Raw genomic sequence first — 24,242 nt, 5'->3', positions numbered from 1 at the left:
ACAGCCCTCTGAGGGATCTGAGGGTCAGGTTTTCATTTATTTATTTATTCTTATATAAATTTTATGGTTACAGTTTTAAGAAGTCTAGTCCGTTATACAAGAGTTGTTTATAACACACTTATTTCTTTTTCTCTTGCTGTTGTTAGCTTGTTCTGAGGTGAGATCTCATTATATATTCTTGGCCAGCCTTGAACTCACTATACAGTACATTCAATTTATTCAGTGAATTTATGTTCACCTCTGACTCATTTACTGAGCAGTGATTATGTGCTAACATGCATGGCTTTTTTTTTAATATTCTCCTGCATTTCTATTTTCTTTCTGCATATATATACATACACACATATATACATGCATGTATATACACAGCACATACATATATACATGTATATACATATATACACAGACGTAATAAACAGTTGTGAAGTACAAGGCTTATGTAGGTTCTTTACTTTCCCTGGTACTCATTTTCTGTATCTGTTAAGTGGGAATGAAAATAAAGCCTATTTCTTAGGGTTAATGTGATAACTAAACCAGTGTCTAGTGTTTAAAATGGTAGAACGTATACTTAACTTTATTACTATCAATGTGTGCATTAAGGTATTCCTGGGTTAATAAGTTGCTAGTTTCAGTTAATAAATTTGCACCAATGCTTGGCAAAGGAATGATTATATTAGTATAATTTCATATAATATGTCAGGACATATAGTGAGGAATAAAGATACTATTGCTGTAGAGCTGGCCTGTAGCCAAGTGGAACATGAGAAGCTATGGTAAAATCCAGTCTAAATTTGACCTACAACAATGTTCAGTGATCAAAATTAAAGGATAGTTAAAGTTATTTGTCTACAATTCTATCACTGTAGTGAAAAGCTGATTTCCTTCTCCCCGTATTGCTCTCTGCCTCTAAATTGAGGATCAGCAAACCACAGTCCATGAGCTAAGTCAAGCCTACCATCTCTTTTGTAAGTAAAGTTATATTGACACACAACTGCCCTCATTTGTTCATACATTGTCTAAGGCTGCTTTCTGAAGACTTAAGTGCCATAGTCTCCAAAGAAACTGTTGGGTCCTTTACAGAAACATTTACAATACCTGTTCCAGATATGTGTGTGCATATATATATATATATATATATATATATATATGCACATATTTATATATATATGTGCTGCTTTAATAAAAATGCACATGCAAATTTAAAGTAAACATATTTTGCATTATTTGGAAAATTAATACAAAATTATCTGAATCATATAATTAAATCAATGAAGGTATTTGAGGTAAGACTTCAGACATCTAGAGCTCCATGGGAAATTTCAAAACCACTTTTTAGTTCTATTATGACCTAATGAAAATAATGACAGTGTCTACTCAGGGCTTTCAAAGGGAATGTAATATACTACAGTTGACTACTGACCCCTGAGTTATACTGACTCTGGTTATTCCTGTGACCACTTCATGTACCCACTTCACTTCTTACCACTAACTTCTTCCCAGGAAGTCCAGCTGCTCCAGGAACGCTGCGGAGGGTACTTGGCATCATCTACCATTGCCCTTATTCGGATGAAATGTGCTACACATTCCAAAGGGACCTCAGACTTCCAGTTCCAATGCAGAACTTGGTTCCACTTCACAGGGGCACTGTGATTCTCCTAAAAATAAAGGAAATGTCTGGAGATACACAGTCATTACATCCTGGAAAATAAGCCAACCTGAATTATTCCAAAGGTCAAGATCCTACCCCACTTTGACTCCACCATGCTGCTAAGCTAAGTCCACTCCTACTAATTCATCACTCCCTTGCTCTGATGTCTATGCATTGGAAGCTATGATCTCCTGTCTCCTCAATCCTCATGACTGTCACATTGCCCAGAGACCCAGGCAGATCAAGTGAGAGAAAAGAGAAGCCATTCAAACCCTGAATCAAAGATTTGAGACAGATATTCAATCATGCTGGTCACTTAGACCCTGCTAAGAAAATTCTAGAAATCTAATTAATTGCATGCTTCTTTTAGAAGTAAGCAGTATATATATTGGGGTTTTTTTTTTTTTTTTTTTTTTTTTTTTTTTTGGTTTTTCGAGACAGGGTTTCTCTGTGGTTTTGGAGCCTGTCCTGGAACTAGCTTTTGTAGACCAGGTTGGTCTTGAACTCACAGAGATCCACCTGCCTCTGCCTCCCAAGTGCTGGGATTAAAGGCGTGCGCCACCACCGCCCGGCTATATTGGTATTTTTAAATATTCATTTTAGCCAGGATTAGAGCAGACTAACTAAAGTTGAGAAAACAGGGTAATCTTCCATGACACCCTGGGAACACCAACATCTCCAGAAGTGGACCTTGTTTTTCTCTCTTGTCTTCTCAAATGTGGCAGTCAGATGGACCACATCTCTCCAAGAAGCCCCCTTTGTCAGAACCTTAGGCTCTAGAGTAACCAATAAGATAACATTCCTCATACTGTTTTCTGAGGACCCTACTCAAGGTGAACTGAATCTTTCTATGACGTTGGCATCTCTAGTCTCAAATTTGATCAACTTCAATGGTGCCATGACATCTTTTTCTACCTTGCAAGGTTCCCACAGTCTGGTTTCACTAGTCTGAAGGTATGTTCTCTCTGGACCCAATAGTCTGCCCAATACTTTTGTAGGTTTTTCTGGCATTTCAGTATCTTCTCATGAGGCATCGCTGGCTTAGTGTCCTCCACTTCCCTCCGCATTAGGAATCAGCTGCGTTATTGAAGCCCAGGTCATACTCCATCTCCTTCATGAAAGCCTTCTTAAAATATCTCCATGCTGTAGATGGAACCCAGGGCCTCACACATGCATAGGCAGTGAGAACTTTGCAGAGCTGCACCTCAAGTGACTGTGACAATTTTCTGTTCTTTTATTTAAAATTTTCCCATCTCCAAACACCACAAAGCATTCCTGGAATTTACCTGTGACTCTGGTATGGGTCTAAGAGAGCCCAGATTATGTTTTCCTTTTCTTTGAGTCCCCCATAGCTTCAGGAACTCATTTTCTTTAGTGTGCGCCTCCCCCCCCAGCACCCGTGCCTTAATCCCAAGTCTGTGCTGAATAGTTTTACATCAGTTTGACACAAGCTAGAGTCATCTGAAAAGGGGGAACCTCAGTTGAGAAAATTACTCCATAAGATCAGGCTGTACGCAAACCTGTAGGGCATCTTCTTAATTAGTGATTGATGGAGGTGGGTCCAGCCCACTGTGGGTGGTACCATCCCTGGTCTGGTGGTCATGGGCTCAGTAAGAAAGAGAGTTTAACAAACGGGTAAGCTGAACTCCACGGTCTCTACATCAGCTCCTGCCTCCAGATTCCTACTCTGCATGAGTTCCTGTTCTGACTTCTTTTGATGATGAACTGTTAACTGTTACATGGAAGAGTAGCAAACAAAACCAAACACAATAAACAAAACTCTTTCCTCCCTAAATTGCTTTGTTTCATCACATCAATAGAAACCCTAACTAAGATGCAATCCTTACAGCACCTTGAATTTCCTGGGGAAGCCAATGTGAGTCTGTACCGTGTACCTTAGCACAAATGGCAAGTCCTCAGGATGTGAAGCCCAGTAGCCACACGCCACGCTTGTAGGCCACAGCTCTTACATCTTTACCCTGTTCAGATCACCAATCTTAAATCCTGGAGACAACAGATTCACACAGCCAGGGAACGAGAACACTGTGATCCACCTGGGTACATTTAATTGTACTCTATACAGAACAGACTCTTTAAAAGTGTTACTATTTTATATCGCTTTATTATTTTGCTTTGTCCTTAGATGACAAAATATTTTTTTGTCTGCCTATTTTGATATCCTGATTCATGAAACTTTTGTTATTGAACGAATACCCTTAGGACATCGTATTTGAATATCGTTAAATATAAACACTAGACAACAAAAGAGAAAAGAAAACTAAACTAGACAATGATAGTAAACTCATCATGTGGTCAGCAGACCACAGAGTTGGGGTTCCCCTGTGGCTCTCCCTACATCCACCCATTCCTGCCCTCGTACTCCCCAGCAGCCAACTCTCATCTTGCCACACCCCTTCTTCTTACTGCTCTTGGGGTAAACACATCTGGTCATCCTCCCCATGGCTCTGGGTGGTCTTGTCCTGCACCTGCCTGCCCCAATCTGTCTCCATGTGCTCTAAGCCCACACACTGCATCCTGCCTTCAAATCTGATCCGCTAACCCACACACCCTTTCTGAAGGCCTCTGATGGCTCCCGTTGGGTTTTCCCAGAGACCTTGTTCCCATCTTTCATGCTAAATTAACTCCAACTCCTCTTTCAGATCTTGCCTCAAAGAATCTTTTATTTAAATTGTGGGAGAAAATTAGGCCTAGTCCCAGCATTTACAAGTGACCCTTACACCCCCACACACACTCTTAGAACATCCCATTTGTGTGCTTGGTCTTTAAAACCCCACACATTGCCCAAAGCCCGACGCAGGCCCACAGCCCAACATTCTGAGCTAACTAATGTTATCACCTGATTAATATACAGTGTGTCATGTTTTCCTAGACACTGTGTGAAGTCTATCTAACCTCAGATTATGCTCTGCGATCTTTATAGCCTTGCCAAGGAAGAAGATAAACTTTGACTATGTCAGTCAAATTAGTGATTAAGAAATGTGATGAATTTGATTTCTTAGTTTTTTAGTCATTGAAAAGGCAATTTGAATACAGACCTTGCAGGTACAGAAATTGGCAGACACCCAGGCATAGAAATGTATTTGAGGTCAATGACTCTTGGTGTACAGAGAAGAGAGGAGAGAGTGAGATAACTGATCTGCAGGCAACGTGCAGACCCGGTATTTGCAAGGACAGACCCAGTGACTATCTTGGGACAAACAGCAAAACAGACAGAACCTATTTTCTTAATAAATCCGTCAAACCCAATGGGCCATATTACTTTGTTTTAACTCAGCGATTCTCAACCTGGGGGGTCAGATGACCCTTTCACTGGTGTTGCCTAAGACCATCAGAACACACAGATATTTGCATTACGATTCACAACAGAAGTAAAATTACAGTCAGGAAGTTACAATGAAAATGAATTTATTGTTAGGGTTCACCAAAACATGAGGAACCATATTAAAGGGTTGCAGCATGAGGAAGGCTGAGAATCACTTGTCTTAACTAAAAACACAGGGATGCGATTGTTTAGGAAACCTGTATTGAGAAGGAAATGTTGTGGAATAATAAGATTTCTTGAATGATATGAAGGATAAATCAAAATGCTTACCACCCAGATGATGTTGGATGTTTTCATTCTACTGATCTCTATTTGAAATACCATGTTTAATTCTTGATGAGTAAGGTTGGGGACAGTCCACTGTAAATTCACTTGCTGAAGTTTAGACTCAACAGTTACATTAAGTATCTCAGGCGTCAACTGGAAAGGCTCACCCAGCACTGAAATACCAAACACAGATATAAAATAACCCTCAATGGGGGCACAATTGAATAGACACACACCCAAGAGAGACACGCTTCCATGTGCTTCCCAGCGAGCTTTGGACAGTGTGTTTGCATATACATTCTAGCATCAGGTACTGAGAGACTCTTAGAAGGCATTAGAAGTTACATCAGCAAAGGAAGAAATTAAGACCCCAAAGAAGCAGAAAACTTGCTCAGCAAAGCACAGCATATTCCCGAGCTGGTAAACAACTAGACAAATGTGTCTTTCCTGAGTAATCTAACTGATTTGAATTCATAATGGAGACAATAAGATTTCTTTAAAAATATCTCATATTCTGATTTAATACTAAAAATCAGTTTTTGGAAACTTTGAGTTCCGTGGCTTATTAGAAGGTTCCAGAGTGGAAGCGTATCACCTATATAGACACGGTTCCATGTATTTCAATGTGCTGAGCTTCAATATCTCCAGCAAGAGTTCGCTGAACTTTCTGGATGAGACAGCAATGATTTTACGCACTTAATAATAAACAAAACATTGGTGAGAAGATTCCCCAAGCAGAGAAAGAGCCTAATTGGAGAGACATAACGCAATCATGGAAACAGTTGTGATTGTGAGCTTGGAGCGGTGAAATGACTCCGCAAAGGAACAGGAATTCAAACACGGACAGATTCCTGCACATCACTGGCTCCTGGAAGTGCCCAGTCTCTTCCCTGACTGTTGTTAAACTTTACATAGAACCACAAGCATAGCTTGTACACAGAGACATCAGCTGCAATACACTTTGTGACAAGAGAGACTATGGGCCTAGATCTGTTTGGGTTACTGTCAGTTCCAGAGAATAAATTGTTGACTTCTGCTTAAGAGAGGGAAACACCATAGAGAATTGAAAGGAATTATTTGTTGCTGATTCAACTGTTTCAACTGTTGGACCCAAGGGGTCTGAAATAAACTGGGGATGTTACAAAGATTTTGAAACAATAAAGGCTCCCTTCATAAAACCAGCTGGTGTCCGCTGACCCATGTATAAGAGACAACTGCTTCTTGGCCTTCATTTCCCTAGTTTTTTAGAAACTGATGACCTGAAAGCTTCTTGTATTTCATTTAAAAGGCAAGAAAACTTCTAAGGGAGGAGTGGTTTGGTAACTAAACACACGCTTAGCGTGAATAAGTGTAGTGATATTTCATTTGTATTTTAATAAATAAAACTTACTTGAGGATCAAAAAAGTAAAAAGCCACCCTGGCTAGCCTTGAAGACCAGGCAGCAATAACACAGGCCTTTAATCCCAGCAGCCACACTAGCTTGCCGTAGAGACCAGGTGGTAGTGGTACATGCCTTTAATCCCAGAACCAGAGAGGAATATAAGAACGGGAGGAGACAGCTCTCACATACAGTCTCATTCAGAGATTCCTGGAGGCAGCATCGCCATTTCAGACTGAGGTGGAGATAAGAGCCAGTGGCTGGCTGTTTGGCTTTTCTGATATTTAAGTTGAACACCAATTTCTGTCTCTCAGATTTTATTAATCATGCTACAAATAAAGCCCCCAGTTCAATTCCCCTGCAGTCTTTCCCTTCCACAAAGGGTTTCACTTATGTGAAACGTCCAGACTAGGTAAATCCATAGAAATAGTAAGTGGACTGGTAGTTGCCAGCATTGGGAATCAAAGAATCAGGAACTTTAATATAATAGATATTAATGTTTCTAGTATCCAGAGGTTGTGTTTCTGGTCCCTAGCAGTATTAAGAAGCAAGGCTCCACCATTCATCCCCAATAGGCCAACCAGATAAATATTAACAGTATACAGCAGAGAAAGCAGGTTTATTTAGTGTGTCTGCATTGGGAAGAGAAACAAAGAGACCCAGTAACTCTGTAAGTCTACCTTGAAGGGAAGCACAGGTTTAAATAGAAGGCAGGACCATGTATCATCATAATTAAGCAACCCCAGTCAAAGTGTGGTCCTGTCCATCACTGTCTGCAGCTTGCCTGTTGAGGAATATTACTTTAACTATGTAAAGATGTGCTGCATTTGTTTCACCTTGCCTGCATAAGGCACCCGATTGGTCTAATAAGAAGCTGAATGGCCAATAGCTAGGCAGGAGAGGGATAGGCAGCACTGGAAGGCAGAGGGAATAAACAGGAGGAGGAATCTTGGCTCAAGAGAAGAACAAGAAGGAGGAGAAAAGAATGAGGGAGAAAGAGAGGGGTATGCCCAGGGCAAGAAGCCAGGCAACTGGCAGCCAGTCTGACATGAGAAGCAGTGAAAATAAAATATATGAGAGAGAGAGAGAGAGAGAGAGACAGAGACAGAGAGACAGAGAGAGACAGAGAGAGACAGAGAGAGAGACAGAGAGAGAGAGAGGAAGGAAGGTGGAAAGTCCCAAGGCAAAAGGTAGATAAAAAGAAACAGGTTAATTTAAGTTAAAGAAAAAAAGCTAGCCAGAAACGAGCCCAAGCTAGGCCAAGCATTCATAACTAAGTCTCTGTGTCATGACTTGGGAGCTGGTTGTTGGCCCAAAAGAAGAAACCTGGTACACCAGTCTCTCCTGCAAGGGGGTTGGGAAACCTCTTCTTGGGAAAAAGCTCCTCCTCTGGAAGACACTGGGCTTCAGCCTTTTCTTTCTTCTGCCCTCTGACTCCCAGGGAAATTCCAATTCCTTGGATGATAAATAATCTGACAGATTAAGGGAGGGGCAGAAATTTAAAATATCTTCACTCCCACCAGGATAGTTACAGTCATATTATGAAATATTAACTGTCACTGATTATTGACTCACTGTAACCATAAAGATAATTAATTTTATTAATTAATTAATTAATTTAAATTTATGTTATGTGACTGTTAACTCAATAAAAATTTTCATGATACATGGTAATGATAAAGAAACAATAAAAAGCTGAGCTTCTAGTATCTTGTCAACTCCATTGTCATTAAATTGTCAAACTTAAATCATGCGTTTTGATTTAAATTCTTCCACACTGTGATGTGGGAGTCCCCTCTGTGTGCTGTGATTACCATTAATGAATAAAGAAACTGCCTATAGCAAGGCAGAACTTAGGTAGGCAGGAAAGCTAGGCTGAATGCTGGGAGAAAGAAGGACAGAGTCAGAGAGAAGCTATGGATCCGTGACCTGGGATCCATAGACAGAAGCTGGGAACTTTAGATGGCAAGCCACCACCACGTGATGATACACAGATTACTAGAAATGGAATATATTAAGATGTAAGAGTTAGCCAATAAGAAGCTAGAGACAATGGGCCAGGCAGTGATTTAAATAATACAGTTCTTCTGTGATTATTTCAGGTCTAAGCTAGCCGGGTGGCCGGGAACCAACAAGTGGCCTCCTCCACCTACACTGTGGTTTGTGTATGGTTTGAGTATCCAACAGAGATTCTCAGAAATATGGTTCTAGTGTGGGGATGGCCAAAGGTGGTAGATTATTAAGAAGTAGGGCCAAATTAACATGCTAGTGGAAGTCCATAGCTGTCTGATCAGAGCTAAGGCTCACTCAAAGGTGGGAAAATCACACCTAGTTTTAGAAGGCTGCCTCCCAGGGCTACCGATGCAATGCATCACAGTCCTGCCTCTACTCCTCCCCCACTTCGGTGGACTGTGTCTCACCCTTCCTTCAGCTGCCTTTTTCAAGTGTTTTGTCATGGTGACTTGAAAGTAAATAATTCCCATGTTCTCTCTCTGCCTAACCCATGGCTTTTCTCACCCCTGATGGCATCAGCTTGTCATAGGCTGCTTTTCTGCTGAGGGCTGTGGCTGAAACAAGAGTGTGGCGAAATCTTACTTAGCTCAGGGAAATCAAGATTAGCAACACACAGTGCGTAGAGACATTCTACATTTGATCGACACACGAATGAGTCAGCTCCTGTCTCACCTTATTTCTGGAAGCTCTACCCAGTTGTCCTATGTTGTTTCAACAAAGGGGAAGCTCCTGAAATTTGTTATCAGCAAACGTGGAACGACCCAGGCCCTTGAGTGACATCAGTGAGAAGTAATGTGGGGGAAAAGGAACTAAAACTCCGAGGTGAAGCCAGGCAGGTCAAAGGGACCTTGGAGATTAATAAATCCAGTCTCGCTGACTTTTCACAGAAGCTAGCTGAGGTTAAAAGTGGAGGTGGATGCCCGTGGCAAGGCTCCCACTCCCGTGTCATGACACGGAAGTGTGGCTCAGGAGACCATCGGAGACTCCATTCTGGGATTAGTCACAAACACAGTCCCATTTTCCCCATGGTTTCTCTGACCAGCCCTAACACTTCTGGATGAAATACTGTGTGGTTAATTCCCAGAAAGAGATATCATGTAATACTTCTTAAAACAACATGATTCCAGAAACATCTACTATCAGAAGGAAACATTCGTCCTACTTAATGGCTTAAATTTAAAAAAATCTCCCGGAGACAGATTTTTCTCTGTTTGTATATATGCATATGTGTATTTATGTTTTTCTCTGAACAACACGATTTAACCTTTTTTTTTTTACAGCGTATATTGGAGGAGAACAATGTGGCTCTGTGAGAAAAGGAGCTTGAGGCCAAGCCTGATATCCTGAGTTCTATCCCTGGAACCCACATGGTGGAGGGAGAGACAGAGTCACACAGTCTGTCTTCTGTCTCCGCACATGTATTGTGACATGTGTATGCACATAACTCCTATATGCGTGTGCACATGTGCATGCACACACATAGACACACATGTACTCCTCAATGAATGCAAAAAAATTAAAAATCTCCACATATTTACAATTTTTCTTATGTATAACCCCAAAGAGAGAAGAACACATCAGAATGCTGTGGTCGACTCCTCTGGCTGATGGAAACATGGCTGGAGCTAACTGAAGGGTCTTGCCTATGTCCTATTGCTTGGAAGAAGTTGGCTCAGGTCGTTTGAAATGCAATCTCTGACCTGAGCCTAGTTAGTTGATGGAGTGGTGTCCTCACTAGTGTGAGTGGAGGTGTAGTGGGCAGTAGATACTAAAGAAAATCCCCACAGCTCTGGCAAAGACAAAGATCTACCTGTTTCGTAAAGAGAGTTGGAGGCAGAAATGGAAATTGAGTTGCCAGGAAATTAGGGACACACGTTTGATCTAAACAATAGAAACAGAGCCGCAAAGGCTGACGTGAGAGCAGTACATGTCACACGCAGAAGACACGCCACATACAGTCGGGTCACATCGTGAGACTCTGCTGGGGGGAACAAACTGTGGCAAAAGCGTTGCGAACACTGAGGGTGGGGGGGTGCCTCACCATGAGGACGTGGTGTGTTAGGTTGTCTCCGAACCAGGGACTCTGACCTGAGCCTGGACATTCTCCATGCTCAGCCTCCCTAATCAGTTACAGTGTGCTTGACCCCAGTAGCGCAGGAGCGAGACGGACTGAGGGAGCCACACATGCCACCAGTGAGAGAGACCCGTCACCTGGCAGCTCAGCTAATGGAAGAACTCCACTAACTGCTGTGTAAGGCGCCAGGAGAATAGCATATTCCCACATACCGAAACCAAACCTGGGTCTAAACAACGTGAGGCAGAACTTGCGCCTATTAGCAGAACTGAAATATCCCCTTTTCTTTTCTTGCAGTTCTAAGGATAAATGAAGAATGCTATGCATATTCTTTGCAAATGTCATTTTTCCATGCACGGAATTATATCTGCACTCTTTGTTAAAAAGCAAATACAGCAAAGAATATTACAGGAAGAAAAAATGCAAGGTTTTATACGATATGCACAAATGCAGGGGAAATTTATGAGCCAATAGAAACTTTCTCAAGTCTAAGGATCTATGTTTAAGTGAGTTCAAAGTAATAAAGTATCCACACACATTTGATAAAATATTCACACGCTTGCGCATTTACAGAGTTGACTTACTCTAAACTGCGGCCTTCTGGGGAGACCTAATTGACAAACACTATTTCTCTGACAGTAAGCAGATTTCAGCACTTCCGATATTACATACTTGAGAGAGTTCCTACTGCCTGCCAAGCTATGATTGCTTTTTAGTCATATTTTATAAGCCTGACAGCTCTCGGCAAGCGTGACTAAGGGGCATGAGAACTTGTTCTAACCCAGTCACGAGAACTAGTCTGGGCTGTTCCATCTTGCCCAGCAGGGCTTGGAAAGAAACCCCCTGGCAACGATCTCGATGAAACAGAGCAATCCGGAAGCTCCGTGGTCTCATATCCACTGACAACCACCCCAATGAGCAGAGCACAGAGCAGGAAGCCAAGGTGAAGTAGTGGACTTACTAATGGTGCCCTCAGGATGAGGGAGGCCACGCCCAAGGCAACTGTGGCTTCCAGAGATTTACCACATCTCATGTGAGCTTTTCTCTCTAACTCCGAGAGAAAAGAAATGGCTTAACTTTTCTCCAAAGCACCAGTTGGTTCATCCTTATATGTTCTTTACTTCTGTTTCGGCTTCTTACCTTCAGTTAAGGATGCTCTCAGGGGCAGCACCGCCAAAAGGAAGACTGAATGAAGGACCACAGAGAAAGCCATTGGTCTGACTGTCTGAAAAAGATAAATTACAAGAAAGGGAATTTTATTTATTTTTTTAATCTTTAACTCCTAGTTCGTTTCTCGGGCCAGCTGTGGTCGGGGATGGGACTGAAATCTCTCCTTTTTCTCCCCTTGGATCCATGTCCTCTGCCTTTGGAGGAAGAATCCACATTCCCTGTCTCACGAAATGCTCCTCAGGTCATAAGTGAGGCACAGTGGATAGAGTCGGAAGCCTGGGCCTCCAGGGACCTGTGTGAGCCTCGAAGACTTCCTCATAGAGAGCCCGTTTCTGCCCTTGTCTTGTTGCCCAGAGCTCACCCAGAGCTAGAAATTCTGGGAGTCTGCTTATGAGTTCCCACTGCCACCGTCTCCGTTCATTTTCAAACAGGGTCTTACAGGTAAGGAGCCACCACAGAGACAAGAGTTGGCTAAAGCAAATGGCTCTAGGGTGGTCACCGTGCCTCTGGTCAACCACGCATGTGCGCTGAAGTATTAGGCAGCCTTTCTGCTCTGTTTTCTACTCTTGGCAAAACAACAGTCTGTTCACACCTGATCTCTACTTAAAATTGCGTAGTCTGACTGAACGCCAGAACCAGGGGGAGAACTAATTCAAGGAGAAGCCGTGTGTGCGTGTGCGTGTGTATGTGTACGCACCAAGAGAGCCTAGGAAGAGGCCCATTGGGAAGTGTCTGCCATTCTGTTGAAAGTGACTTCAGCCTGGGACCAGGCACTTGCCCATTAACTCTTGGGACACAAAGGGGCCACCATGGGAAGGAACTCTCATGCCACAGTCTGAAAGAAGAAGGCTCTGGAGCTGATGTGCACACCAAATGGTTTCTCTATGACTGGGCTATTAAAAATCTTTCTAAACACATGACGTTACCTAAAGACGTTAAAATCATGGGCAGAGAAATGCCCAGAGAAAATCAGAAGTAATGGTAAGTAGAAATCATGGGGTAAAGGTCACCAGGTAATGCTAATGGAAAACACAGTATTCACAGAAGGCCACGGTGTCGGAATCCCAGCAGGGCGTCAGCAGCTCCCACCCTCTGCTCTCTCATACCTGTTGGACTGAGAAGGCTGAGAAAGAGCAACAGCGGGGCTTCTGATTTCTTGTCGTACCTGAGGCCCCCTGTCTCATACACACCAGACAGGTAGTGATTGTGACCCAGAGGTCACTGTCCTCACCTAAGTTCAGTGGTTATATTAATCCCCCTTTCTGCCATATCACCATCCTTTGGCTTTTCTCAGCCAGCCACTGTCTGACAATACAACTGGGAAAGTTCCAGAAATAATTAGAAAGTTTACACATTTTTACAAGTATTTATTTAGTGACTGTGTGCTATGTTGTGTGTGTGCATGTATACGTGTGTGTGTGTGTGTGTGTGTGTGTGTGTGTGCATACATGCTCACACTATGGAGCACATGTGGAGGTCAGAGAACAGGCTCCACCATGCAGACTCCCAGATCAAGCTCAGGTTGTTAGGCTTGGCAGCCAGGGCCCCTGCCCACTGAGCTATTGAGCTTCAAATGGCTTCTACTTCAGTCTGTTGTTACGCTTGCTCTGTCGTGGGGCTGCAGGTGTCTTACTGTACAATCGTGCACAACACAGGAAAACAACAGCACGTACAGAGTGTGGGTCCCCAGTGCTTAGGGCTGTCTCCTGGGGTTCTTAGGATGCCCTCTCTGCAGACATAGAGGACCCCTGCATAGTTTGCAGTGTCTTCCCTGGACGGCCACCATCAACCCAAGGACCACGGGCTGCAGGCCTGTAAGTCTTCACTGTTGCCTGGAATCCTCCTGGAAAAATCAATAAAGTTCTTGAAAACTGGCAGAAAGGGAGTTGGCAGCCGCAACATCTCAGTGGCGTGTTTCTTCAGAAACCACACAGGAATAATCGCCCGACAGCCAGAGGCTAACAGTGTGTGGAGAAATGGACAGCACTTACTTGCAAACCCTGGAGCACAGCCTTATGCAGGGTAATAGAGCCTTCCCCAGTTATGCTAGCCTGCGAGTGCCAACTGTTTCTTGATGGGATCGTGAAGACGGAGAGTACCCAGAAGATCCAAGGACCAAAAGGAGGCAGGTGTGGCTGGAGGGAGGGGAAGAGTGGGAGGAAGCCCAGGGATGAGATTGAGCGTTTTTGGAGCATAGAGGAGAAAGAGTAGGCATTGTATTTGCATAGCTTGGACTGCCATGGAAAAGCGCTGGAAAGATTTCACAGAGCTATACTGAGCTGATGCACAGGGGGCACAGAGTTCAGAGATGCAGAAAGAAAGGGGGACACAGAAGTGGAAGGGGACATGAAGCCGAAGTCAACAGTCTGCATGAAAACTGAGGATAGGGTTTGGCTGGTGGAAGTAGCGAGGTGTGGTGGGGTCAGCAAGCGATTTCAGAGGCAGAGCTGACGAACCATGGGTGGTGACCAAATGAAATATCAAGAATTTTGGCTTAAGTGCTTTGAAGAATCACCATTTAGCAAGGCAGAAGACTGGGGTGGATGGATTGGGAGTCTCTATCAAAAGCTCTCAGCCCCAGATAGAAATTTAAGATGCTTATTTGATCTACCTAAGCAGCCAGCTGAACGCATGGAATTCCTGTCCATCAGTAGAAGAATGTTGGGTATGCATGAGGCTACGTGATTGTAAATAAAGACAGAAAAAGGACAAGTTAAGGCCCAGAGCTTTGGGTACTCCACAGCCTACACTATCTTCCTGGGCTACACATGCACCATACAGAGAAAAATGAAAACCCTGGGTAAGCTTGGTTTTCCAGCACTCTTAAGGATGAGGCCTGTGAGTGGGTGAGTGGGCCAGTAGATCAGTACCTACCCAAGGAACAGAAATTTCCCATTGCTCAGGGCACACCGTGTCCAGGCACCCAGCCTCAAATTCACCCAGCAGCCTCAGAAGCTGTGGCTCTCAGTGAGCAGCGTTTTGCTCCAGATTCCCAGTAAGAGAAGGAAGGCAGAGAGGGGGTATGTCTGTCTGCCCTTCTGTGTCCTTCTCCAAGTCTGTTCTTTCTCGAACAGACATTGTGCCACTAGAGAGAGCAGATCTGAGTCTAAGACACACTGTGCACCAGAGTCCCAGGACATGCCTGCCACCCAGGAAGCATCTGGGAAATGAAGAAAAATGGGTACCAGTTTTCTCCTACTTCCTCTTCTTTGCTTTCAACTTATTTTTAATGAAAACACAAATTGACTGCCTTTCAGGCCTTTTTTCCTGCCATCACATTTGCCCAGTTTGTAAACTTTGGCACACTTGGGGTTCGGGGCGGGGGTGGAGAGAAAGCTGCTATCTCTTTTGTAATTTACACTCTACTCATTCATCCACTCCCGTCTCTCCATATCTTCCCCATCTCTGGGCTCCATTCAGTGTAGATCAACCTAACAACCCTCTGTGAAAATCTTACTCGCTTTACTGTGTTCTTTGAATGTCCTCCTTGCTCTTCAAATCTTCTGTGCAAACTCCTATTTTCCCCGAAGGTCCTCTGAATGTCCGTCAGGGTGAATGCTATAGGCGTAATAAAGTGCACTTCTAAGGAACTCCTGGTGGGCCTTCCCTTACCAGAATTTCTGGCTCAGTCAGGACTAAAGTATGTATTCCTGGGAAGTTTCTCTACCACAGAGAATCCTCCCGAGACATTGCAACAGCCAACAGTCGGTTGTTTCCTCAAACCTGGGTGTGTTGCCAATTTATTCAAAACTGGCTGGGTGACCTAAGGCTATCATATGCAAATACCATTTAAAGATGTTGGTGGATGGTGTGTGTGTGTGTATGTGTGTGTTTGAAAAAGAAAAAGTTCTGTTTTTAGAATCGAACAGGCTCCAAGAGAGGTTATATGGTAGACCACTTGTCTCAACAAATTTCTAAAAATTGAAATCATGGCAAGAATCATTTTCAACCTCAATGAGGACAAACTGGAAACCAATTCCAAGAGCTCTGTGCTGACGTGCAGAGTGGCATGCATTTAGGGACAGTTCTCCATCATTTCCTTCTTCCAGGGCACTGTCACTAGGATTGCCAAGCCCTTCTGAAGGGTCCTCAGTATTTCTGTATAAGACTGATGACTCACAGTTCCCCTCCAGTTCCCTTCCCTTAGGCTCCAGGACAAACGCCTCCTGAAGGTGCTAGCATTTCTTCTCCATCCTAACTCTGCATCCCTCCAATGGATAACACGTGTCCGCCAAGTTCATAACTCAAATCCTGACATAAGGAGCTGAACTAGTTCCTGTACAACATTATTTCGGGGACGTGTGACCTCCACTTCAGCTAAAACCTACTCTCTGATTGGTAGGTAAATCCACAAGAAATGATAAAACCAAGTGCAAAGAATGTTCTTGATCCAAAGCGATGCAGAAATTTCACACATACTAAAGGTGGTACGAACCATTTGGAAAGAGGTACTGTTCCTTTAAGTGATACTGGAGCAATAACCTGGACATCATGGGGCATCAAGCATGTACTGAACTGTGGTAGGAGACTCAGGGTCACGCTCCACTTTGGTAGTTAGTGGCTGTATAACCAAGTGCTAGCTCTTTGACTGCCTCTTCTGTGAGAATGGAAGAGCCTGTCTTAGTAAATAGGTAGGAAGGTTAGTGGGATTAAGAGTGACCACACATAGTAAATACAGTAAATCTCATCATTATTGCTGCTGTTTTACTCCTTCAAGGAAAATATATTCCCGATAGTCACAAATACAAGATACAAACCACAAAAAGCACCTTAAAAAAAACAGTGCTGCAATTTTTATGCAATCTAGCAGTCATAAAATGAAACCCCAATGCAGTAAAGATAAAGGCTGCTACTCAACTATGTAATTTTTAAAGAATTATACTAAATAATAAAACATAACAAGCCAAATCAAAAAAATTAATACCAACTCAAAATATATGGCAAGGAGTCACTGTTCCCAATATGCAAAAATCTGCTAAAAGTAAGATTAAAAGGAAAATTGCTACTGAAAAATACAAATATGTAATTCAGAAAAAGAAAAAAAAATCCACATACTAAAAAGTAAAAAGAAATTGAGGAAGAGTACTCGGATTAATGGAAGTCAGTTTAAAACAGTAATGATGCCTATTACACCAGCACTTGGGAGACAGAGGCAGGAGGAGCACCACAAGTGTGAGGCCAGCCTGATCTAACTAGCAAGCTCCACAGCAGCCAAGACTACGAACTGAGACCTTGTCTGAGAACCGTCACAACAAACAAACCCAAGCAGTCATTGAATATGAAAATGTCTGTGTAACATCAAATTGTCAGAAATAAAGACACTCTCAATATAGACATCACCGCTCATTAAGAATCAAAGAGGATGACCTTGCAGAAGTGTGTTTGACTGCACCTATTAAATTTTAGTGTGCATTTTCTTTAATTCAGAACTAATCTATAATTCTATTATTAGGATTTATCCTACAGATAATATAAATATATCAAATACCCCCTTAAAGGAGCCAGAAATTTTAATTACTCTGCATCTCCACAAAGGGAAACTATATGGTATTTGAGAAGGATAAACTAGACACATGTGTTGACATGAAAAAAAAATTTTACAAAATACCGAGTGGAAAAGTGAGTTTCAGAATAGTGTTTGCGCAGAGCATCTCTGCAGGACAAACATGGCATCTGTGCCACAGGGCTGCCCAGACTTCCTTCCCAACAGGCCTGACAAGTGGACCCCATGACTGACAGCATCCACACAGTCAACACTGGCCAATGACAAAGCCAACTAAGCCTTTCCCCCCAGTGAACTACCCTGAAAAACAACTTCAACAGATGTCCCCCAAGTCTAGCAAAGTTTTCTGAGAACTGTGGCCCAGATGACTCAACATTTCACAGCACCTCTGAGTTTCCTCTGAGTTCTACATCCAGAACAGCTTCAAGACTGCTGACTGAGATGATCCAGCCTCACAGAATACTCCAGTCAGGACTTAACCATAATCCTAAATTTTCTTTGGGTCCCATAAAATTATTAGCACACTCAATGAGCAGGAAGTAGCCTAGAAAATTACACCCACATTCCCCAAAAATGGATTATGGAAGTTTTTCTTTGTTTAGTGTATTAGTTACAAGTTGTTATGGATAAATGGCCAGGAAAAAAAAAACCTTAAATAAAGGAGATTAAATTTAGGGTCTTGTTTTTAAAAAAAGGGAAATGCTGTTGGATAATGCTCTTGTACTCTGTAAAGATTTGTCACTTGTATTGGTTTAATAAAACACAGATTGACCAGTTAGTAACCAGGCAGGAAGTTGATGCAGGGCAGCCAGACTAGGAGAATTTTGGGAAGAGGAGAGGCAGAGAAACACAGTCCCAAGCCAGACACAGAGGAAACAAGATGAGAATGCCTTACAGAGAAAAGGTACCAAGCCACATGGCTAAACATAGATAAGAATTATGGGTGAATTTAAGTTGTAAAAGCTAGTTAGCAATAAGCCTGAGCAATAGCCGAACAGATTATAACTAATATAAGTCTCTATGTGTTTCTTTGGGAATGGCTGCAGGACTGGGTGGAGCAGAAACTTCCATTTACAGAACTGCTTTGTGGCATAAAGAGCTCCTCCCCACTTTGCACAGGTGCCAGGTGGGCACTAGCCTGATAGTCCTTCTCCATTCTGTTTTGTCCCTCATAAGAACCTATCTTAGTTAGGGATTCTATTGCTATGAAGAGACACCATGATTAAGGCAACTCTTATAAAGGGAAACATTTAGTTGATGTGGCTCACTTACAGTTTCAGAGACTCAGTCCATTATTATCATGGCAAGAAGCATGGCGACATGTAGGCAGATATGGTTCTGGCCACATCTTGAGTAGAAGGCAACGAGAAGTGGTCTATGACACTGAGCATCTACAGGACCTCAAAGCCCACCCCCACAGTCACACACTTCCTCCAACAAGGCCACACCTACTCCAACAAAGCAATATCTCCTTTGGGGGCCCCTTTTTTTTCAAACCACCACAATATCTCTGTATACTTTTTACTATCTTTTGGTCTTCTAACTAAAGAATTCAAACTGGCTTGAAGGGCAACACCTACCTATCCACACTTACAAATGTAGAGCTTGGATGGAAGGAAGGAGGTGGGATGGCAGAAACTACAATTATCTTTTTCAAATTACATAGTCCTGTAACATAAAGCATTCTTTAAGGTGTGTGTATGTGTATATACGGATGTGCACACATGTATTTATACTTGCAAAAACAGTGAAAATTCTATTATTTTTTACATTTGCGCTATATACTCCAGGAGAATCAATTAGTTGACTTTGTTTTCTGATTCTATTCTAATCCATGGCAACTGAGAGAGGTTAGCAAATTTTATAACCTGGATAAGCCTAGGAGGGTGTTAGTTGTTATGTTTAATATTTGTGAGCTCCTAGACCTTGGATGCAGATACTAAAATAATGCCTTCCCAATGCAAAAGGTAGCCAGTGTCCTGAGTAGAAACATATATTGTCAACCTTCTGACGAAGAGATGTTGAATTTATATGTGTGAAGTTAAATTAATCTAAACCATTTTAGTTTAGTTCTTTGGCATGTAATTGGGTGTATGTTTTCAGGGTTACCTATGAGAATGTGTTTGCACATGTGTGTGGAGGCCAGCAGCCAACCTTAGGTGTCATTCCTTGGGAAATGTCCACCTTATATTTTGAGTTAGGGTCTCTCATTAGAACCAGAGTTTAGATGGTTTAGGCTAGGACAGCTGGCCAGTGAGTCCTGGGGAATCTGCCAGTTTCTATTTCCCCAGCACTGCAATTAGAAGCCTTTGCTACTATGACTGGATTTTTTCTTTGTTTGTTTTATATTACATGGGTATTGAGGATCAAACTCGGGTACTTATTCATTCTCAGTAAATGCTTAATGACCGAGCTATGTCCTCAGCACCTACTATGTAACAGTCAAAGAAAACAACTTATACATCATGTCAATCACATACAAGTAGAAAGTATGATCACTTGCAATGTAATTTAAAAGCACATTGAAAGACTGTATACTTGAAAGTATGGACTAAGGACTGACACCAGCTGATAGCTTGTTGGAAACCATGCTACTTCTTGTTAGGAGTGAAAAATCCTGGCCAAAATTTAGACTTAATAGAAAAATCTGCACAGAAAAAACACATCTTCAGGTGATTGAGCAGCAGGAGGATGTTTGAGGAGCAGTATTACAGCTAGTATTTATTACATATTTGTGTTTCCTAGAATACTATCTGTGGAATAATCCTTCTGTACACCAACCCCAGCTGGACTGGGAAGGAACAAGCATAGGACCAAACTAGTCCCTCTGAATGTGGTTGACAGTTGTATGGCTGGGGCAGACTGAGGGGCCACTGGCAGTGGCACCAGGATTTATCCCTACTGCTTGTACTGGCTTTTTGGTATCCTATTCTCTTTGGATGGATACCTTGCTTGGCTTAGATGTAGTAGGGAAGGGCTTGGACTTTCCACAAAGCAAAGTGTCTTACCCTCTCTTAGGACTAGAGAGGGATGGGGTGGGAGAATGTGTGGAGGGAATGAGAGGAGAGGAGGGAGTGGGAATTTGGATTGGATTAAATTTTTTTAAAAAAAAAATCTAATTAAAAAAAGAAAATAAATAAGTAATGAAAAACCACTGTGTAAAATATGCTGTGATTGGTTTAATAAAGATGATGACTAGCCAATAGTTGGACAGGATAAGGTTAGGCAGGAAAACCAAACTAAGGACACTGGGAAGAATGAAGGGTGGAGTCGGAGGAATCACCAGCCAGACACAGAGAGGAAACAGAAGGTGCAAGATGAGAAAGAGGAAACACCATGTGGCAAATGTATATTAATATAAATGGGTTACTTTAAGTTGTAAGAGTTAGCTAGTAATAAGCCTGAGCTATTGACCAAGCATTTATAACTAATAAGTTTCCATGTGGTTATTTAGGAACTAGCAGGTGGGAAAGAAACATCTGTCTAGAACTATCAGTAAATAAAGGCAAGGACTGGTTAGGTTCCACTCTCAGTAAAGCTTTTATAACAGCCCAAAGTAGGATATACAGTGGAATGTGAAAATAATCACAGGCAGTGTGTATTGGAAGGCAATTCCCTTTCTAGTGCTTTGCTACATGGCTTATAACAAAGGCTGAATTTTCCAAAAGCCTCATGGAAAAGTCTATTACTATTCCTGGAGGCAAATAAGGACACTAAGGGTGAAATATATTGAAGGTAGCTTGCCTTGTGACACAACTAACTGGCTGTAAAGTCAGTATTTGAAGCCAGGTGAGTGAGTACTAAAGTTCAACCCCTTCCCGTCTGGCCTTGCCTCTTCTGTGGTTCATATTAAAATGGACAATGAGGAAAAAAATCATTGCTAGTAACTGTGAACTCTGGAAAAAATATGATGGAACTTCATTAGATAAGTTAGAAACTTTACAGGCAAAGTAAATCTAAACACCTACTATTTAAACTCCAGTAGTTAATGACCTAGTATTGACATGAAAGGGGTCCCCAAAAAACTAATGGAAAGAACCCAGTCCAGGGATGGACCCTGTAGGAAGGGGAACTGATTTCATGATGAAAACCCAAATTTCATCTTGAATGATGGTACATGCCTGAAATCCCAGCAGTCAGGAGGACAGGAGAGTTGTGAGTTCAAAGCTAATCTGAGTTATATAGTAGGCTAGAATAATAGCAGTTGGTTGCTGTTTGTGTGACTTTAAAACTACACCTATCAAATGTAATGTGAAGTCAGTAAAACCTGGGGAGTCAGGATTATAGAATGGGGGTGGGGATGGAGACTGTGAAACTGGGGTCAGCCACTGGGAAGGAAAACCTCAAGTAGGGACAAGGACATAGGTTTCAGGGAAGGGGTTTGCTCTCAAAAGATCCTGATAGGACCCCGAGGGGTACACCCACACACTGAGACAATGGGGATGTTCTATCGGGAATTCACCAAGGCCAGCTGGCCCGGGTCTAAAAAAGCATGGGATAAAACCGGACTCGCTGAACATAATGGACAATGAGGACTACTGAGAACTCAAGAACAATGGCAATGGGTTTTTGATCCTACTGCACGTACTGGCTTTGTGGGAGCCTAGGCAGTTTGGATGCTCACCTTACTAGACCTGGATGGAGGTGGGTGGTCCTTGGACTTCCCACAGGGCAGGGAACCCTGATTGCTCTTTTGCCTGAGGAGGGAGGACGACTTGATCGGGGAAGGGGGAGGGAAATGGGAGGCGGTGGCAGGGAAGAGGCAGAAATCTTTAAGAAATAAATAAATAAATAATAAATAATAAAAAACAAGATCCTGATAAACTGTGTGCCTTGTTTCCGACTCACATCACACGGTGTTCTGTTTGTTTTGCCCCCCCCCCCCAGAAAGGTTTCCTGTCCAGAGAAGAGGGCCAAAACCTACTGTTCCCATAAATGACCTGGAGAAGGCACACTGTGATTTCCTTCCAGAGTCAGCAACACCCAGCCCAGGTCCCACAAACCTTTCTCTTGTCAAAGGCAATGAGCGTCCCCAGTCACTCAGAACCACAGCCATGTTCTGACTCAGTTTCTTTTCTAGTGACAGAGGCATACAAAACATCAGCACCCATGGCCCTCCTGTGCACTGGGGATGGGAAGAGGCAGGTGACCAGGGGTGGGGGTAAGAAAACAGGATGGTTTTGGTCACCTCCAGATCCACTCCAAAAACCCCTAGAATTGGAAGTGCAGCGGAGGGGCTGTGAGACTCCGATGTGATATGTCTCTGTCACTTAACTACTGGCCCATCATCCAGTCACGCCATCTCATTGATAAAATGAAGTACACAGTTCTCAGTCAAAAGTAGCAGGAAGCATTATTATGATGTAAACAAGAAAAGTGAAACTAAATCATAAATAGTAACCTGGCCTAGATCCAGGTCTATTTACATCAGGGTTTGGATCTGTTGCTGCCTCCCCCCCAGCCCCCGCCTCTTTTTTTTTTTTTTCCAGCAGAGTGCTTTGGCCTGCACCTAGGTTCCTCTTTTAACTGTGTCTGAAAGCAATCCCTGTCCCTGTGCCTCTCTGGTCACTCACTTGCCAGGCAGGACAGGCGGAAGTATCAATGAATGAGTGGGTGGGCCAGCGGCCAGTGCAGAACTGATAGAGGGAATCGCTGTTCTCAGGTTCAGATTTCAGCACCCACTGCTACCTCAGGGACACCGACCCGGGCGTATAGCTGGGCATCGTTGACTGTGAAGGGCACCACTTTCATCCAGGCAGCTTGAGAAGAGGTACCCGCTCTCTCCACCTGTGCAAAAGCGCTGCCCCCACGCTTATCTCAGCCGGTGCTCTTCTCTACGTGGAAAGGGAAGCACCCATTCCCAGAAAAAATATCAGGGCTGTGTAGGAGTTAAGGGTTGGATGCAAGAGGATGGGGCAGTCATCAACTCCTATAGGCTGTTTTGAGAGAAGAGCCAATGTGACCCAAGTGGAAATCCTAACTCCGTAAACATTTCCCAAACCACTGAAGAGAACTCAAAAAATGGCGAGCCTCAAAGCAGGCCTGAACTCCGAGATACTCCAGCGACTTGCACTACGAGAAGATCTGGTCTTTTAGAGTTACCCACTAGGTAGGCGGCATTTGTCTGGCACACATCTTGTGGCTTGAGAGTTGGCGAAACCAACGCAGGACAGAGCAGAGCCAGGAGTCTGCGGAGCACCGAAGCGCGGGGCTCTCCCATCTGGGAAGCGGAGGAGGCGGCGCACGGTCCGCGAGGGTGCGGGGCTCCGGTACTCACCCGTCTGGCGAGCTGCTCCGGAGCCCGGCCGCTCTTCGGCCTGGCAGGGGCGCGGGTGCGGACGTCTGTCCCGGCGTGTGGAGGCGGCCCCGAGCCCCGGCTATGAATCAGCTGCGGGGCAGGAGTCCAGGGGCGGGAGTTACGGGAAGGCTACTTCGGGGAGGGGGGGCCCGAGGGGCCAGCACTGTTGCAATTTCCCGTCTCGCTGAGCACTTTTGGCACTCCTGGGACCCGCAGGAATTTGCCTTCTGGTCCCAGGGGGGAACGATCGGGACCCTGCAACAGGGCGCTGTTCCCGGGACAGGGCGGGCGGGCGGGCGGGACCGGTGGGAAGGGAAGTGGGAGAGGCCTGGAAAGGAAAAGCTGAGCCCAGAGAGTAGCAGCCCGCTACTCTGCAAAGGACAGGGGAGGAGCCGGGACCCTGCGCCCTGAGCCAGGTACTCCTGTACGGAGTCACCTGTGATGTCTGAGAGACCCAACCCAGCGCGCTCTGTCAGAAAGTTGTTTGAAAGGACAGACTCTCGGGTCAAACTTATGATCGGGTTAATTTTCGGCTTTGAGAGCAAGA

The 24,242-nt window shown here is 43.6% G+C and overlaps 1 protein-coding gene across 5 annotated transcripts in view; it reads right to left on the bottom strand.

Moving 5' to 3' along the window:
- Osmr (oncostatin M receptor) overlaps positions 1-23,796 on the bottom strand; it is a 53,157-nt gene extending 29,361 nt beyond the window's left edge. For 2 of the 5 annotated variants that reach the window (XM_057789926.1, XM_057789927.1), the window contains exons 1-4: positions 23,504-23,796; positions 11,865-11,949; positions 5,262-5,431; positions 1,484-1,655 (exon numbers count right to left, since the gene is read on the bottom strand). In XM_057789926.1, coding sequence (XP_057645909.1) covers positions 1,484-1,655; positions 5,262-5,431; positions 11,865-11,949; positions 23,504-23,617 — 541 coding nt within the window. In that variant the 5' untranslated portion in view covers positions 23,618-23,796. Of the gene's footprint in view, positions 1-1,483; positions 1,656-5,261; positions 5,432-11,864; positions 11,950-13,567; positions 13,714-13,885; positions 13,944-23,503 lie in introns of those variants that run through there. The other 3 variants (XM_057789928.1, XM_057789930.1, XM_057789929.1) reach the window with 3 other exon arrangements.
- Between the last annotated feature and the right edge of the window lie 446 nt (positions 23,797-24,242).

The sequence above is a fragment of the Chionomys nivalis genome, chromosome 15 (assembly GCF_950005125.1).
Source record: "Chionomys nivalis chromosome 15, mChiNiv1.1, whole genome shotgun sequence".
Classification (NCBI taxonomy): domain Eukaryota; kingdom Metazoa; phylum Chordata; class Mammalia; order Rodentia; family Cricetidae; genus Chionomys; species Chionomys nivalis.
This window is presented reverse-complemented; position numbering and strand designations above follow the sequence as displayed.